The sequence below is a fragment of the Artemia franciscana genome, chromosome 17, assembly GCF_032884065.1.
Source record: "Artemia franciscana chromosome 17, ASM3288406v1, whole genome shotgun sequence".
Classification (NCBI taxonomy): domain Eukaryota; kingdom Metazoa; phylum Arthropoda; class Branchiopoda; order Anostraca; family Artemiidae; genus Artemia; species Artemia franciscana.
This window is the reverse complement of record NC_088879.1, coordinates 19,931,996-19,951,567: the sequence shown is the minus strand read 5'-3', so window position 1 is coordinate 19,951,567 and position 19,572 is coordinate 19,931,996. Positions and strand designations below refer to the sequence as shown.

Below are 19,572 nucleotides of genomic sequence, written 5' to 3'. Positions count from 1 at the left end.
AAAAAGGAAAAATGTAAAAAAAATAAAAAGGTAAAAAACTAAAAAGAAAAAAAAACTAAAAAAAACCTAAACAGCTAAAAAAAAAAGAAAAAACTAAAAAAAACTGGGAATTCCACAAATGTTTCAATATATTTTGACAAAAGATTAAGGTAATTCGAAAACCTTAAAACAGATACCCAAAATTTTGAGGTTTATTATCAATAAAAAGAAGAAACTTAAAAAAGAAAAACTAAAAAAGAAAAAAATAAGAAAAGAAAAAACTAAAAAAGAAAAAAAACTGAAATGAAACTGTATCTATATATCTATATAAATGACGACCAGGACACTCTAAGAGAAATTACAGACTGGGATACCGGGACACAAATGACGACCGGGACACAGGGAATATAAATGACGACCTGGACACAGGGATACAACTCCAACGGGGACGCCGGGGGCACAGGGGGATATATAGATGACGACGGGGACACAGGGAATGTTCGATTAGCAATCACCATCAACAAAGCTCAAGGGCAATCGTTAGAAAAATGCGGTATAGATATGAATACGAATCGTTTTCCCATGGACAATTATTATGTTGCATGTTCAAGAGTTGGTAAACCTGACAATCTATTTATATGGACAGACAATAGGACAGCGAAGAATGTTGTATATTCGCAAGTTTTACGTAGTTAAATATATATCTATATATATAAAAATAAGTTGTCTGTGTGTGGATCTGTGGATCAGGTGACGTCATGTTTGTCCGCATATGACGTCCGAATTATTTCACACTAATACAAAAGAAGAAAAAAACTAAAAAAGGTAAAAACTACAAAAAAAACTAAAAAGAAAAAAAAACTAAAAAAGCTGAAAAACTAAAAAAAACTAAAAAAAGGTAAAAATCTAATAACTAAAAAAAACTGAAAAAAATAAAAAAAGGCAAAAACTACAAAAAAAATAAAAACTAATAAAAAAATAAAAAAGCTAAAAAACTAAAAAAACTAAAAAAAAACAAAAAAAGGTAAAAAACTAAGAAAAACTAAAAACTAAAAAAGAAAAAAACTAAAAAAAAGGAAAAAACTGAAAAATAAAAGAGAAAAAGAAAACTAAAAAAATATGAATAAATATATATAAAAATAAGTTGTTTGTGGGTTATGTCTGTCTGTCTGTCTGTCGAGTGACGTCGTGTTTGTCCGCATATGACGTCTGAATTATTTCACACTAATACAAAAGAAGAAAAAAAACTAAAAAAGGTAAAAACTACAAAAAAAACTAAAAAGAAAAAAAACTAAAAAAGCTAAAAAACTAAAAAAAACTAAAAAAAGGTAAAAAACTAAAAACTAAAAAAAACTGAAAAAACTAAAAAAAGGCAAAAACTAAAAAAAAAACTAAAAACTAATAAAAAAACTAAAAAAGCTAAAAAACTAAAAAAACTAAAAAAAGGTAAAAAACAAAAAAAAACTAAAAACTAAAAAAGAAAAAACTAAAAAAAAAGGAAAAAACTGAAAAATAAGAGAAAAAGAAAACTAAAAAAATATTAATAAATATAAAAAATATAAATATAAATATAATATAAATTAGCAATCAACAAAGCACCGAGACACAAATGACGACCGGGACACAGGGAGTATAAATGACGACCAGGACATAAGTAAAAAAAAAAAAAAACTAAAAAACTAAAAAAATGGTAAAAACTACAAAAAAACTAAAAACTAATAAAAAAACTAAAAAATCTAAAAATCTAAATAAACTAAAAAAGAAAAAAAAGAAAAAAGGAAAAAAATAAAGGAGAAAAACAAAACTAAAAAACGAATGTATATACAGACCGGGACACCGGGATACAAATGACGACCGGGACACAGGGAATATAAATGACGACCGGGACACAGGGACACAACTACAATGGGGACGCCGGGGGGCACAGGGGGATATAAATGACGACCGGGACACCGGGACACAAGGAATATAAATGACGCCTGGGACACTCAAAGAGAAATCACAGACTGGAACACCGGGACACAAATGACGACCGGGACACAGGGAATATAAATGACGACCGGGACACAGGGACATAACTACAAAGGGGACGCCGGGGTGCACAGGGGGATATATAAATGACGATGGCGACTCAGGGAATGGTCGATTAGCAATCCCCATCAACAAAGCTCAAGGGCAATCATTAGAATCATGAGGTATAGATCTGAATACGGATTGTTTTCCCATGGACCATTATATGTTGCATGTTCAAGAGTCGGTAAACCTGAAAATCTATTTATATGCACAGACAATGGGACAGCAAAGAATGTTGTATATTCGCAAGTTTTACGTAGTTAAAAACATATATATATATATATATATATATATATATATATATATATATATATATGTATATATATATATATATATATATATATATATATATATATATATATATATATATCTATCTATATTCACAGGTGGGACATAGGGACACAACAAAAAACTTGCTGCTGATAGAGAAAGTCAGAAAAGAAAGCGTGCCGAGGAATCAAAAGAACAGCAAGGAAACAGGCTTGAGGCTGATAGAGAAAGAAAGAACAGAAAGCGTGCCGAGGAACTACCAGAGCAACGCGAAAGCAGACTTGCTGCTAAAAGAGAAAGTGAAAAAAGAAGGCGTGCCGAGGAATCACAAAAACAGCAAGAAATCAGGCTTGCTGCTGAAAGAGAAAGTAAGAAAAGAAAGCGTGCCGAGGAATCAGAGCAACCTGAAAGTTATCGCCTGGCATTCAGGTACAGCCCAGTCGATGATTATAGCTTGAGTAGATGTGTTCAAATCGGGACAATGTCTAAAATTTGTCCCTATTGCAAGGCCTTGAAATTCAATGGTGAAACAATGGGAATGTGTTGCGCCTCAGGAAAAGTTAAACTTCCTCTATTGGCTGCACCACCAGAGCCATTGAAGACTTTCCTTACTGGAACTACGTCAGAATCTAAGCGGTTTTTGTCACAAATCAGAAAATAAAACTCATGTTTCCAAATGACGTCGTTTGGAGCCCAAATCGAAAATCCAGATCAATTAATGTATACTTTCAAATTAAAAGGGCAAATTTATCATAGAGCAGGGTCCCTTCTCCTATTCTCAGGCGAGAATCATAAATTTTTACAATTGTACGAAGTGGCAATCGTTATGGTCGGTGATCAGTTTTTACCTCGAGATATTATTCTTCATAAGCGAAACGCTCAGTTGTTAAGAATTGCTGAAACTCATCGATGCTACGATGCCCTACAATATCCTATCATTTTTTGGGATGGAGCCGACGGCTATCACTTTAATATTAAATTGATGAATCTAGCCACTAACAAAGAAATGAATAAGAAATGCAGTGCAATGCATTATTATTCCTATAGACTAATGATTCGGTAGGATGAAGAAAATTATATTTTAAAATGCCGTGAATTGTTTCACCAATTTGTCGTTGATATGTATGCTAAAATTGAATCAGAACATTTGCTATATATCCACCTGAATCAGACCAAGCTCCGCTCTGAACAATACATTCATTTACGAGATGCAGTTATAAATGACGGTAATACCACAAACGTTGGAAGATTAACAATTTTACCTTCGTCATATGCTGGCAGTCCCCGTCATATGCATGAATATGCTCAAGATGCTATTGCGTATGTTCGTCTCTATGGTCGTCCAGATTTATTTATTGCATTTACATGTAGTCAATCTTGGGACGATATACTGCAGCTTTTACTTCAAGGACAATCGGCGGTTCATAGGCATGACATTACGGCCCGTGTCTTCCGGCAAAAGTTGAAATCACTGATAAACTACATAGTAAAACTTGAAGTGTTTGGGTCAGTGCGATGCAAGATGTACTCAGTGGAATGGCAAAAACGAGGTTTGCCACACGCACATATACTAATCTGGCTACATAAAAAAATTACTTCGAACGAGATTGATGATGTGATTTCCGCTGAAATATCTGATAAAAATGTCGATAAGGGGTTACATGATATTATTGTAAAAAATATGATACATGGACCTTGCGGTGCACTGAACGAAAATTCACCATGCATGGCCAAAGGAAGGTGCACAAAGCAATATCCTCGACTTTTAGTATCCAACATTACTGGCAATTACTGGCAATGATGGTTACCCACAATATAGAAGAAGATCTACTGAAGATGGCGGTAAAACAGCAATAATAAAGAAGCGTAACGGTACCACCATCGAAGTAGATAACCAGTGGGTTGTTCCATATTCACCATTATTATCAAAAACATTTAATGCACACATAAACGTTGAATACTGTAACTCCGTAAAGGCAATCAAATACATATGTAAATACGTCAACAAAGGCAGTGACTTGGCAGTTTTTGGCTTGCAGCCCGAAATCAAAGATTTCGTCATTAGAAAAATGTGGTATAGATCTTAATACTGATTGTTTTTCCCATGGACAATTGTACGTTGCATGTTCGAGGGTCAGTAAACCTGACAATCTATTTATATGCAGCGACAATTGGACAGCGAAGAATGTTGTATATTCGCAAGTTTTACGCAGTTAATTTGTATTGTATCTATCTATCTATCTATCTATATAAAAACGAGTTGTGTGTATGCATGTTTGTTTGTTTGTGAAAAGAGCGTTTGCATATGACGTCATTATTAGTACGTACGGCTTTGTATATGCACAGACAATAGGAAAGCCAAGAATGTTGTATATTCGCAATTTTTACGTAGTTTAACTCCTGCAGACGAAATGAATGCTTGCCTGAAAAATTCTAATTTATGGGCACACGTAAAAATATTAAAATTAACTACAAATATGCGTGTCCGATTGCAAAACGATGACTCTGGTCAAACATTTTCAGATCAATTGCTGGCAATTGGAAACGGACAGCTCCCAGTAGTGGGAAAGCCAAGAATGCTGTATATTCGCAATTTTTACGTAGTTTGAAACACATATATAAATCTATCTATATTCACAGGTGGGACACAGGGACACAACTACAATGGCGCGTAACGACTTACGTGCGCGGAGGGCTTGGGGGGGCGTGAAGCACCACCCCAACAGCTAGTATATATATATATATATATATATATATATATATATATATATATATATATATATATATATATATATATATATATATATATATATATATATATATATATATATATATATATATATATATATATATATATAAGTATCATCAAGTATCAAAACAATATTTGATTCTTCCAATATATATATAACGCACAAGTTATTTAATTCTTTTCTATGTTTCTTTCCCACAGCTTTATCACGGTTTAGCACATTCTCAAAATGTTCTGCACATCTCTCTTTAAAACTTTCTTATTAGTTATTAAGTCATCATTTCCATCTTTAACTGGGACAAGTCCAGACCAAATACTTTCTCTCAATGTCTGAGCACACCAATACAATATTTTACCATTATGCAGTCTGGGTGCATTTTCCTTATCCTCAGACATTTCATCCATGTTGTCCACTTTGCACCGCCTTCTTCTTTTTTCACTGTACACGACCTTTTGTGTAATACTCTTCTGTTCTACCTAGCTTAGAGTGTTTTCGCAAATATTCCTCGCTGCGGTTTAAAGTCTTCTCCGTAAGACACCTTCTATTAATTCACAAACTATTTTCCAAAAACTATTCATCCATCTTCTACATTCTCAAATTTTAGACTCTCTAGTTTCATGTTCAACTGTTTGAAGATTTCTATCAAATTGCCATCTTGGAGTCTAGCAAGGTGGTAACTACCTGGAGGGTGGTTTACCCTTCCTAAATTTAAGCTTTATATTAAGTATAGCCACTACTAGATGTACATCTTTACTTTCAAGGTTAATCACAGCGCTGCTCTAGCATCCTGTGTCGATCCTGCCAGTCTCCATTGAGTATCATGTTAGTTTATGGGTCATTTTGGGACCAAATACAGCATTGGTTATAACTAGGTTCTTACAATTTATTATACTAGATTCTTATTATTTCTAGTCTTGAAATGAGCAACTTAAACTCTATTATTAACACCTTGTCAACCTAAACAAGACTTAGAAACTACCCTTTTCATCATGACCCTTACTCCCTATGACCCCTACTATCCTATGACCCCTACTCCCATGACCCCTACTATACTATAAATTGCAATGTCCTCAGGAAAAGCAATGGGTCACACAAAACAGGCCAGAGACTAATGCATCTTTGCAAGTCTACACAAAGCTCTTAAGCAGGCTTTAAACTAGACAACAAGAAGTCCCTGGGTCTTTCGGTTAAATGGAAGCATTACGAAATTTTCTTTAAATTTTCTTTAAATACTTTAAAAAATTATCTTATTTAAAAAAAATTAACTTCTTTGACAAAAATGCTGTAATAACTTTTAAGAATTTTTTGTGCCTCACCATTTTTTAATTCTTGGCAAATATTTTTAGAGTATTTTTTCAGTCAGTTTCTTTTTTAACTTAATATTAATGAGTTTAATATTTTTCAGATATTTATTTAGTGTTTTTAGTTTTTTCAGTGTCGCTGTTAATTTTTTTTCTTGTTTGACAAAATGTTTAAAGTTCGAAATAGTGAATAATTCGGAAGTGGAATTTTCAGGAACAAAGGATCGGTTATGCTTAAAACTTTACATGGTTTAGAAATGTTTAGAACTTGACCTTAACCAAAAAATGGAATTTCACAAAATCGTGACCTTCTTCCTCCTTCTTGTTTCCTCTTTCTTCCTCCTTGACGTTTTTTTCGTTTAAAAAAAAGCAAAAAATAGCCAATATTAATCAAAACCAACAAAAGGTAAGCATTCTTGCTGCAAATAGAGCTATTTGGTTATGCAGCAAGTGTGTGTGTACCAGGTGGAAAGATAACAACCAACGAATTTTGAAAACTCGCTGGTAATTTTCAACAGTTTGTTTTTCAACATCAAAATTTCCAGACTCAATTTCTATTACCCAGGTCCAGAAGACATTGATGGGGAGTGCCCACTCTATGTGATAATTCTGGCTACTAGGATTAGAAAAGAAATGAAGGATACAGACAATTTCAGTAAAAGAAGAGGGACTTAGGGTGGAGACAAATTCGTTAAAATAAAAAACAGATAAATAAAATATTGTATAAAGGAAAAAAGGTTGAAAATCGTTAGAAATCGGGAGGGGAGCTGGTTCAAATCCCCTCATCCCCTGTTATCTTTAAAACGAACTAATATATCTATTTCAAAATAGATGACTTAATAAGACTTAAGTTACTGACTTAAGTCTTACTAAGTCTTAAGTCTTACTTCAGTAAGACTTAAGTAAGTACTTAAGTAAGACTTAATAAGACTTACTGTGCACGGTGCTTGCATCCAAGGCTCACCATCCACTTGCATAGGAAACCTTTTACGAGTTCGGATAACAACGGAAGAACACTGAGCGAGCCTCCGACCTGAGGCTCTGAGTCCCGTCCTGACTTGACCCATATGCAAGCAAGATTCTAAGCCTATAACTTCAATTTGTTTGTCACCAATATCTAAAAAAAATACAAGAGTAAATTGGCCATCAGAAATAAACGCATTAAGTAGAATTTTTTTCGTGGGGGGTTTTAAATTCAAGTTGAATACGATGATAAAATAGTAATTAAACCCCTGAAGTTAACATTTAAGACAACACTGGACCCATGTAAAACAAAACCTCCACATATAAAAACTGTCATGGAAACAGATGTGACTTCCATATTATAATCGGAGGAAATAGAAATCAGATGGGATTGGCCAAAGAGGCAGGTGAAATTTGCACTGCTCCTACTGGTATCAGGCTCAAGTACACACCACAGCATAAATATTAAGCAGCAGTAAAAATTCATATATTCTCCATTAAAGAGTTTTGGGACATCGCAGTCGCACAACCTTCTTCATGACTCCACTTTCTTTCATATTCATGCTGTGGTAGCAACTGAAGCTATTGCTGTAACATAAAGTGAAATTTCCAATTCCGTGCACTGTGGTGTGTCTCATTCCTGAACCAAAGTTTAGCTAGTGTTTAATGTTTATGCTGTGTTGCGCACGGACCTTACATTGATTCGTTACTTTCAAACACACAATTTTTTTCTAGCGAAGAAACATATCAATAGTCATGTTTTTCACAGCCAAGTAAACCTTAGGACAGAGAAAGAAGCTGTTTTTAAAGTCGGTTGAGACTTGCTTTGAGCAAAAAGAAAAACTACTGAATATTTTTGCTTCAATCATACGAATCCTTTTTTTTCATTAAGACACAAAGAAAAAGAATACAAGAAGGGCCATCCAAAATAATGGAAAAATAGACAAGTAAAAACAAAACTGAATACAGATAACAAGAAGATGTTTTTTTTTAAATACTTGTAGCTCCAACTGAAACGCAAGTGTGAATTCTTAATTGGGTATTAATCTATAGTTAGGCCCATTCAACTAGAAACACCATAAAATTTTGGAAACAAAAAAAAATAAAAAATACGTACTTATATCAATCCTAAAACGCTTACCTTTCCTTAACCCCCTCCCCCTATTGCGAAAATCTGTAGCCCGAACAATATATTTCCTATGTATTTTCCCGTATCTTGATTTATTTGACTTCTTTACAGTCTGTCAAATAGTTCGTGGTAACGAACTGCATAAGGAGCGACCTGGCTAACCGAAACTCCAGTAACCGATTAACCGATAGTAACCGAAACTCTAAAAAACACAATATCGATACCAATATACACATCAAAAGAATTATACTTGTATGCTGATTTTTAATATATATGCTCCATCGAGTTTAGTCTTACCCATCAAAAGTTACGAGCTTGAGAAAAGTTGCCCTTATTCTCGAGAAAATGGGACACCCCCCTAAAAGTCATAGAATCTTGATGAAAATTACACCATCACATTCAGCGCATCAGATAACCCTACTGTAGATGTTTCAAGCTCCTATCTGCAAAAATGTTCACCAGAAGAAAGATCACAGATGCGTGTTTATTTGTTTTTTCCCCGGGGGTGATCATATCAACCCAGTAGTTCTAGACTGTCGCGAGAGTGCTCATTTCAACGGAAGTCAAAAGTTGTCTATTTTAAGTAATCGAAAAAATTGGAAGGCAATTAGGCCCCCTCCCACACTCATTTTTTCCCTAAGTCACCGGGTCGAAGTCTTGAGATAGCCATTTTGTTGAGCATAGTCAAAACAAAATAAATATGTCTTTGAGGACGACTTAATCCCCCACACTCCCCGGAGGAAGGGCTGCAAGTTATGAACTTCGCCCATTGTTTACATATATTTTATGTTTTTGACGAAGCATAATGACCTTTTCAGGGGTATTTTTCTGGTGATGGGGGGGGGGGGGGGGGGGTCAGGGATTACGGGAGAGGATCTTTCTATGAAGGAATTTATCATGGGGGAGGAGTATTTCCGGTAGTGCTTAAAACAACAGTGAGAAATTAAATAAAAAAACAAGTTTTTCAAATGAAAATGAGGACCAACATTAAAACTTAAATCAAGTACAGATTGTTATACATACATGAAGTGGTTTGTTCCCTCCTCAATACCTCGCTCTTTGGGCTAAAGTATGTTTGGCAATTTCAAAAGAGCTATTTATTCTAATTAAACAGCCTTTGTGATTCAGGGGGTCATTCTTAAAGAATTGGAGCAAAATTCCAACTTTAGTGTACAGAACGAGGTATTGACGAGGGGTGAACCCCTTCATATACGTAATAAAAATATACGAATATGGAAGTTCGTTACATAAGTTAATTTAGAAGTTACAGATATTTTCAACAAATAAAAACGTTCGTAAATAAAATTAAAAGTTAATGACCTTTTTAAGTAAAAAAATTGAAGGGCAACTATGCCCCTCCACCAGCCCTTTTTCCTCAAAGTTGTCCGATCAAAACTTTGAGAAAGGCATTTAGCCCAAAAAATTAGAATTAATACGCAAATTCTGTTTTGATTATTCATGTACGGTGAGCCAAAATAAAATCTTCATTAATGCAAAAACTTTCAGAAATTAAATAATTTTTTTTTTTGAACTAAAAGTAAGGAGTGACATTAAGACTTAAAATGAACAGAAATTATTCCCTATATGAAAGGGAGTGTCCCCTCCCCAACACCTCGCTCTTTGCGCTAAAGTTTGACTCTTTGTCACAATTCTATATTTTAAAACTATAAGAAACTTTAGCGCAAAGAGTGAGTCGTTGTGGAGGGGACAACCCCTTTCATATACAGAATAATCTCTGTTCATTTTAAGTTTCAATGTCCATCCTTACTTTCGGTTAAAAGAAATAGTTTTTTTTATATTTAATTTGAAAATAAAAGAGTGACGTAATCAAAGAAGAAAAATACATGGGGAAATATATAATTTGGGCTGGGGGAAGGAGGGGTAGGAGTTAAGTAAAGTGAAGTGCTCTTAGGAATGATATGAATAAATGTTTTATGAATTCTTAAAATTGTTTTCAGAATTTTGTAGTGTTTCCTTTTGAGTGGACCTAACTGTAAACTAATACTCCTATAAGGTTTACCCCAAGGACCTGCCCAGAAGAACTAGATAAGGTAACACCAGAAAAAAGCTTTTTCAGCCTTTTGTAACCCATTAGTCCACTTAAAGTCCTCTGTCTCCCCCCATTAAGGTAGGACTTGTGTGTCTATATATTTATATTCAATCATTATTTGAAAGATTACAAGTCCAAGTTTTATGCATCAAATAACACTTATATAAAAGGACTTATTATGAAATTATACAAAGAAATCAGACTTAGAAAGTAGTAATATGTACATTTTTAATTAATGTCAGAAAATTTCTAATGTTTCTAATACGATGTTTATATAAAATTTACAGATAAAAACAATTGTTGGAATTAAAACAGATGATTGTAAACTCAGAAAACAGCAAGCGATTGGTCTGATGCTTAAAAATAATATAGGGACTTTACATGTGATAAAAATTATAAGAACTCACCCTGCATAGCCATACTTAAGTCAATAGAATTAAAACTACTCGAAGACAATTCTCTATCACGATCTTTTGGCCTTGCTTTATTAAATATCGGTTTGGTCCTCTTTCTTGATGTTGTCTCTCCCCACAGATTTGATCCGCCGTGAGTATAAGGAATGTTCAGCAGGGCAATTCCTTGAAGGGAAGGTCCATTTGCCAAATCAAGAGACACTCCATCACACTAAATTTTAATTAAATTAATTAAAGGTGACTGCTAAATTAATTAAAAACATTTTAAGGATTTTTTCTATCTTGCAGGGAATACCTAGCCAGTGTACAATCATAGTATTTAAAAGTATAAGGTAGCCTAAGTTATTCTGGAAATAATTAATTCTTCTTATCTATTTAATGCTTTCAAATGAAAAATATCCGGTAGCACATTAAGCAACTTCGTTGGCGCAATCTAATGATAATCTGTTTCTTTCTACTTATAGCGATGGGGAGAAGCCGGGTAATACGTAATTTTTGGGGTGCAATGGGTTGTAAGAAGTACGGAAAAGAGATGTATGATTTGAGGGATGTATGGAAATTTAGCCATTTTTCCTGTAAGGGATGGACAGTTGGTTCTTTGAATATTTTTTCATGTGTATTTTATGCGTTTAATGTTATTATACACGAATGTGTTAGATGACGCTACATTTTTATACTTTGGTAAAGTGCTCAATCTGATTCTTCTACTATCATATTTCGACACCTGGTCACGAGTGACAGTCTAGAGGATCATTTGTTTCGTTGTGACTTTTGTAACCTTTTTTTAAAGACAATTTATAGAAAATGAAAACACTTAGTATCAAGAGTGTTTAATCATGGCAAGTCCTGTTTAAGGTGTTTTCATGATTGTGGTTACAGCAGCAATTGCAGCTTGGTAAATGATTGTATTCTTTAAATTGCAAGTGTCTTATTGGAGCCACAGTACTGAAATTTGTTGCAAGAAAATGTAACTTTTTAAACAATATATTCTTATGTCAATCCTGTATATAGTGGACACAAGAAATATTTGGAACAACAAAAGATTACACTTAAGAGGATTCTAAAAATTAAATCTAGGCGCATAACGAGTTTTGACTATAATGTTTTGACATATGTTTGACTATGATGTATAATGTTTTGACTGGGTCTAAGATTTGAGACTGTCGATTCTTCCTTATCCTCATACATCTTGCATTATCTTCCAATCCTGTGGAGCACTGCATGCTGAATTATTCAAATTATTTTACTGCATAGAATTAGCCTCTAGTCTATGATATCAAATAGACATAAGTCTATGATAAGTTAAAGTCTAGTCTATGCTATCAAATAGATCAAATATGGAAGAATAGATTTCATGATATATACTGAAGAAACTTTGACTTCATTAATTCTCAGTAATCTTATTTATTTCATAAGGAAGTTCAAACTCACCTGTTTCAATAAAAGTGACTGTTTTCTCGAAAAAAATATGCGCACGAATCTGTTAATTTGAATGGTCTGTGATCCATTCAGAAAGTCTTCCTATTTCCAAATTCTTAGCCTAACGGCCTTCTTTTGGTCACAGTTCCTCAGCCTTAAACTAAAATTTGTAAGAATTTCCCCATTACTCCTTATTCTTTCAACATAAAATTGGGCTCATATCCCTAAAATGACAGCACCCCTTCCTAAGAAAGTTGTGCGCGTGCGTGCCCAAAATATATTCGTCCATTCAAAATCTTTTTTGAAATACTTATTTGTCCCTGATATTATTTATACTTGACAGCTATTACAGTCAATTTCCTGTCAAACTTCCAGTACCTTCAAGCGTACCTTTATATACGCGTTCTTGTAAAATATTAAATACACAAAAATATAACAAGAAAATAAAAATCAATTTAAAAGTTAAAAAGAACATAAATTATCTTAAATATGAGACCGCTAGTGATCCTAAGCTGATTACTATTTAGGGTAAAGTGAACTTGCACTGAAAAAGTTACAACAATCTAAATGTTTGGACTTCCTTTAAACTTTTGCGTTCAGACTAATGGTCTGTACAGCATGCCCATCTTCTGATTCTTTACATCTTGGTGAGAATGGCTTTACGTGTTTGGGAGCATCTCATCCAACTGTTCCCGTGTCTTCCCCCAAGATTTCTCCAGATACCTATTTATAGCTTGGTTGACTCGGGCGAGGCTTACAGAGTCAAACCATTAAACGTATTTTTTTCAAGAAGGTTAACCACGGATGCGTGTTTATTTGCTTGTTTTGTTCGCTTTTTTTAACCCAATGGTGATAATTCCAAGAGCAACTCTTCTCTTTAAGAGTGTTTGCTTCAAAACTGCGCGTATTTACTAAGCCTGGAAATAACATAAATTAATTTCCTGTTTTTATTTTACTGCTGATCCTGTAGTAGCACAGTGAGTTAATGCTGTGAAAGGCAATACGAGCCCAGAGTTCGATCCCCGTTGCATCGAGGTTAAATAACATAAATTAATTTCCTATTTTTATTTTACTGCTGACCCTGTAGTAGCACGGTGAATTAATACTGTGAAAGGCAATACGAGCCCAGAGTTCAATCCCCGTTGCATCGAGGTTAAATAACATAAATTAATTTCCTATTTTATTTTACTGCTGACCCTGTAGTAGCACAGTGAATTAATACTGAGAAAGGCAATACGAGCCCAGAGTTCGATCCCCATTGCATCGAGGTTAAATAACATGAATTAATTTCCTATTTTTATTTTACTGCTGACCCTGTAGTAGCACGGTGAATTAATACTGTGAAAGGCAATACGAGCCCAGAATTCGATCCCCGTTGCATCGAGGTTAAATAACATAAATTAATTTCCTATTTTTATTTTACTGCTGACCCTGTAGTAGCACGGTGAATTAATACTGTGAAAGGCAATACGAGCCCAGAGTTCGATCACCATTGCATCGAGGTTAAATAACATAAATTAATTTCCTATTTTTATTTTACTGCTGACCCTGTAGTAGCACGGTGAATTAATACTGTGAAAGGCAATACGAGCCCAGAGTTCAATCCCCGTTGCATCGAGGTTAAATAACATAAATTAATTTCCTATTTTTATTTTACTGCAGACCCAGTAGTAGCACAGTGAATTAATACTGTGAAAGGCAATACGAGCCCAGAGTTCGATCCCCGTTGCATCGAGGTTAAATAACATGAATTAATTTCCTATTTTTATTTTACTGCTGACCCTGTAGTTCCACAGTGAATTAATACTATGAAAGGCAATACGAGCCCAGAGTTCGATCCCCGTTGCATCGAGATTGGGTGCAGGATTTCCAGCCGGTGAAAATGAAAATCACAAGATGTTAGTGCTTTTTTGTTTGATTTACTGATTTTCTTCAATAATCTAATGATTTATGTACTAATTTAGTAATTTTTTGTTTCGGTCTAATAAAAAACCACTAGAAATAGTGATAAATCACTAGAGATGGCAACCTTGAATCAGTGACAGGCTTGCTATATCTCTTTGCAAAAAAGGTCTAGCATTGAAACGTCGATCCCTATGCGCCAGCAATGACTCTTGAAAATCTTAACCCTTTTTTATTTTACGGCTATACAATGAAATCATGTTAATAACGCCTATTTGAAGAATACATTTTTTGGAAACCCTTCTAGTAAAAAGAAATCTAGAAGCTAGATTACGTGAGAAAACACACAAAAATGCTCCAATTAAAATTTTCACTGCAAGAACTTTGAAAAATTCTTTATGTGTGCAGGATTAAAATTATAGAGGGCGAAAGAACCACGCGACAGAGAAAAGGAGGAAAATAATTCACTCTAAAGAAAAAGTTGAGACACATTGCATTGGTTTCAGTATCCATTCAACTCAAAGTGAACAAATACAAAGCTAATTAACTAAAATTCTTCTGACAAGAATTACTAGCGAATTTTGTTGTTATTTTGCCTAGTTTAAAAGCCTATTTTGCCTCGTCTAACAAGGTGTTATTTTGCGGTTGAATATAAAAAAGACATAGTCATTGGTGCATGTCTGAAATATTTCTTAAATATTCTTATTTCTGACTTTCACCGGAGAATGTCGACATTCACCATGCACTAATTGTGAATTTTGAGCATTTCTTAGATTTATATTTTCTTCTCCGTAATTCAGTCCTGATAGTGAGGAATGACTAAGAACGTAAAACACACTGTTTTTTATATATATAAAAATAAGTTGTAGTTTTGTCCGCATATGTGTGTTTGTTTGTCGGCATATGTGTGTTTGTTTGTCCGCATATGACGTCTGAAAAATAAAGAAGAAAAAGAAAACTAAAAAAAGAAAAAAAGGAAAAAAAGGTGAAAAACTAAAAAAAAACTAAAAAGAAAAAAACTAAAAAAACTAAAAAAGCTAAAAAACTAAAAAAAAGAAAAAAACAACTAAAAAATAAAAATAAAAAACTAAAAAAAGAAAAACCTAAAAGGAAAAACTCAAAAAAAGAAAAAAATTAAAAAAGATAAACACTAAAAAGAAAAAAACTAAAAAATAAAAAAGCTACAAAACTAAAAAAAAGAAAAAAAAATTAAAACATGATTGTTTTTTTTGTATGTTTGAGGGTTTGCATGTGAAGTCTTAAAAATAAAGAAGAAAATGAAAACTAAAAAAGAAAAAAAGGTAAAAAACTAAACAAAACTAAAAAGAAAAAAGCCAAAAAAAAGAAAAAAAGAAAAAAACAAAAAAAAACTAAAAATAAAAAAAAATAAAAAAATATAAAAAGTAAAAAACTAAAAAGAAAAAAACTAAAGAAGTTTCAAAACTAAAAAAAAGAAAAAGAAAAAAACTAAAAAGGAAAAAACTAAAAAAGAAAACAAATTAATAAAAAGAAGAAACTAAAAAAAAACTAAAAAAGGAAAAAACTAAGAAAAGAAAAAACTAAAAAGGAAAAAACTGAAAAAGAAACTATATCTATGTATTTAAAAATTTGTTGTATGTTTTCATGTTTGTTTGTTTGTGGGTTTATACATGACGTCAATATAAGTATATGAGGCTTTATATATGACGTCATTATGAGATGACGCTACAGAACGAACACTGGGACGCAAATGACGACCGGAACACAGGGAATATAAATGACGACAGGGACACACAAAGAGAAATTACAGATCGGGACACCGGTACACAAATTATAACTGGGACAGAGGGAATATAAATGACGACCGGGACACTCAAAGAGTAATTACAGACTGGGACATATATATATATATATATATATATATATATATATATATATATATATATATATATATATATATATATATATATATATATATATATATATATATATATATATATATATATATATATATATATATATATATATATATATATATATATATATATATTTATATATATTTATATATATTTATATATAAATATATATACATATATATATATATATATACTAGTATATATATATATATATATATATATATATATATATATATATATATATATATATATATATATATATATATACATATACTTTAATAAAAAATGATAATAATAGAAATTTCACATCGCGCAAATTTTAGATATGACTTGATTACTGAATCCTCTACCATCATCTAATTGTATTATTATAATGTCAAAATGTTTAACAAAACTGATTGTAATATTTATAACGTCAAAACATTTTAATCGTCTGTAATCCGAACGTGTGTCCCACTTAATTTTAGCAGAAACCTCTCCAGAAAGTATTTTAGAGTACACAATACCCTTATCATTGTTAAAAGTAGTCCATCCAGTCGGGTCATTGGCTATACATCTTTCAAACAGCAAAGAATAGTGGGTTATTGGTCCTCTTATCTTACCGTATACTTTCTACACACCACACATTAACAACTTTCTTGTGATAAGTGGAAACCAATAATTCAAAATTGGAAGCAAGTAAAAGATTTATTAACCAAAAGCTGTGATTTTCACGCACTATTATATCGTATTTTTCGATGACGTGGACATGCTTACAGTGAATTTCTCAGCATTTGTGGTGACAATCCTCGACTGAACGATTTTCTAGTTGAAAAATTCTTTCTTGCCTGTGTAATATAAATTTCAGTGGCCCAAGAGTGAATTGCATCAAAAATGTTTGTGAATTTGTTTTTAAATTACACTTGTATGCATACAACTCTGTGTTCTTTTGATTTCTTCTTCCACGTATAGGTAAGCATCGGTAATGATAAGTGGTGGTAGCTTGTCAGGAATAAACTTGTATAGATCTTGGCGGCCAAAGTCAGGGTGATATTTTCTACAATATAATGCAACTACATTGTTATTTTATCTCTTCGTAAAGTCAATAATATCATTTTGACTCTAATTATAAAATTAACTTGTTTCAATTTGTATATTTGAAGCAATGTCACATATGAAATCATTATATGAAGAATCACTTTCTGTTACAGTCAAATAAAAATCAGTAGGTATAATCATAGTAGCCGGTATCTTAACAACGATTTTGTAAAAACCAAACTCTCTTATTATTTCCGCAATTGAAGCGTGGACCAGGTTCTTCTTCCCAAAACAATTTAAAACAACAACGATACTATTATCTTAAAAATAAACTGAAATCAGGTTTAGAGTTTTTTGCAATCATGGCAGGGTGATTATTTTCTCATTGATCACATTTATCGTAGTGATAATCGGAGCATAGGAACCTTCTAGTGTGAGAGTCACAAACATCTTTAAGACAGGAATTACAGGCTTTAATTTGCACTGCGTATCCTCTATGTGTAGATCGTATAATCTACACTTTTCGTTATAGTCATCAACAATAGTACAATTTTCACAGGATGACCAGCTGTCCCATGTATAAAAACATAATGAACATGTGTAAAACACTTTTTTAATATTGACTGTCTTACTTCCAATATGAAACTGATTAGCAATCAATAAAATGAAAGTCTTCTTGGAAGAGGAGAAATTGAGTGATGTCACAAAACTAGTTCGACTTATCTGTTTTTGTCTTGCAAAATGACCGTCTAGGTAGCGATTAAAAGCATAATCACCATATCATTTTATTGTGTTTCAATTGATTTTCAATAAATTGAGTAAATGCATCTGGATTATGACGTTAAATTTTCATGTAATAGCCCAAAGATAAAGACTCATTTGTCATTGTAATGTCAATCGTTCTCTTTGTGAAGATTCTCTTCTGCACACATAATTTTTGAAAATTATCATCTAGAATTAGCCAAGTAGCAAGATTTCCAATATTTTTCTGTCTTTCCACTTTATTCATTTTTAATCTTGACACTCTTACTACCAACTATAAACTATCAGGGATTCTTTCTCGCTAGTAACAAACTCCCTCCTTTTTTAAAGATTGATTCATGGTTCAATGAATTTATCCTGGGTTAAACTATCTCTGGCGGTAGTAACGTTTGCATGGGGTTTGGTTTTCATTAATTCATGTTTAATTTCCATACTAATAATCTCCGCTAGTGCCCTTTTTGTTTTACTTGTGGTTTCACCGTTCATTACCACGTTATTTATACATAGGTTTCAGTTTTGGCACCTAGACAGCATATGTTGCATGATAATACTAGATTTGTAGGTTTTACCTATTGCTGAATGTTAATAGTAGGAGGGTGGTGATAAGATTTATTAAATGGTAAAATGTTGACAGCAACATGAATTTGACCTTCGACATCAGCTAGAAGTTTATGTTTTCGTCCGGTTTCAAGAATAACTTCTCAGAAAATGCTACTCCCACATATGTGCCTCTATAACAATTGAATTTTCTCGGGACTCCAATGAAATCTAACTCCTTACTACCATGACAATGCACACATACATATCCAATAGTTCTACTATTAGCACGTGTTTCATAATTCAAATATTTCTCTTTCTCGACATTCAAAGCTACTACAACGCTATCATGAACACAGGTATTCTTAGAATATTTCATCTTCACTTTTTTCAAATAATATGTAGGTGTTTGTCCTTCCGATACAGAATTAATACTGTAGCAAATTGTAAAATCTAATGAAATCCTGATCTGGTGGGGTCTCTTAGGTTAAACACTCAAAAAAACTATAACAGCCAAATCTTATTCGTAACAACCAAAAGTAAACAGACCCTATGACGTAAGAGATACCTGTATCCTTTAGAAAACACTCCCTAGTACGTAACATGCAAAAGTAAATATTCCTTATGACGTAACATGTACCTGGGTCTTGCCCTGAGGGAATCGCCATTGAACCTTCTTCATCATCTTAAATAATTGATGGAAAACCCCTCACTAATAACTTCGCACATTTGCTCAAATGACAGAAATGACGGAGTTCAAATAACTTTAAGCTGATTGACGGAAGTCAAAGAAGAAGAATATTCGAATATTTGATATTAAAGGAAAATAAAGTATATGGGATATAAACACAATTTTATGATTCATATTTAAAAATCTAACTAACATCTTACTAAAATCTTACACCCCAGAGTAAACAAAAAAAAAAACGAAAAAAACTATTTCATCATTAAAAAAAAATAAATTTCATCAACACCGGAAAATTGTGTTAACTATAAAACAAATAAATACAGAATGTCCTAATTGTTTTGTACGATTTTTTTTTAAACAAAGCTTTTTTGCTTTCAAAACTACTAAATTACAATGAAACTAGCGGTAGATTTTTTCTATCCGC

The 19,572-nt window shown here is 32.7% G+C and overlaps 1 protein-coding gene across 1 annotated transcript in view; it reads right to left on the bottom strand.

The window, feature by feature from the left end:
* Nucleotides 1–19,572, bottom strand: part of LOC136037973 (diacylglycerol kinase 1-like) — a 229,362-nt gene that overhangs the window by 87,265 nt on the left and 122,525 nt on the right. Inside the window, exons 16-17 of the mRNA XM_065720864.1 lie at nt 10,923–11,139; nt 7,309–7,490 (exon numbers count right to left, since the gene is read on the bottom strand). Coding sequence (XP_065576936.1) covers nt 7,309–7,490; nt 10,923–11,139 — 399 coding nt within the window. The remainder of the gene's footprint in view (nt 1–7,308; nt 7,491–10,922; nt 11,140–19,572) is intronic.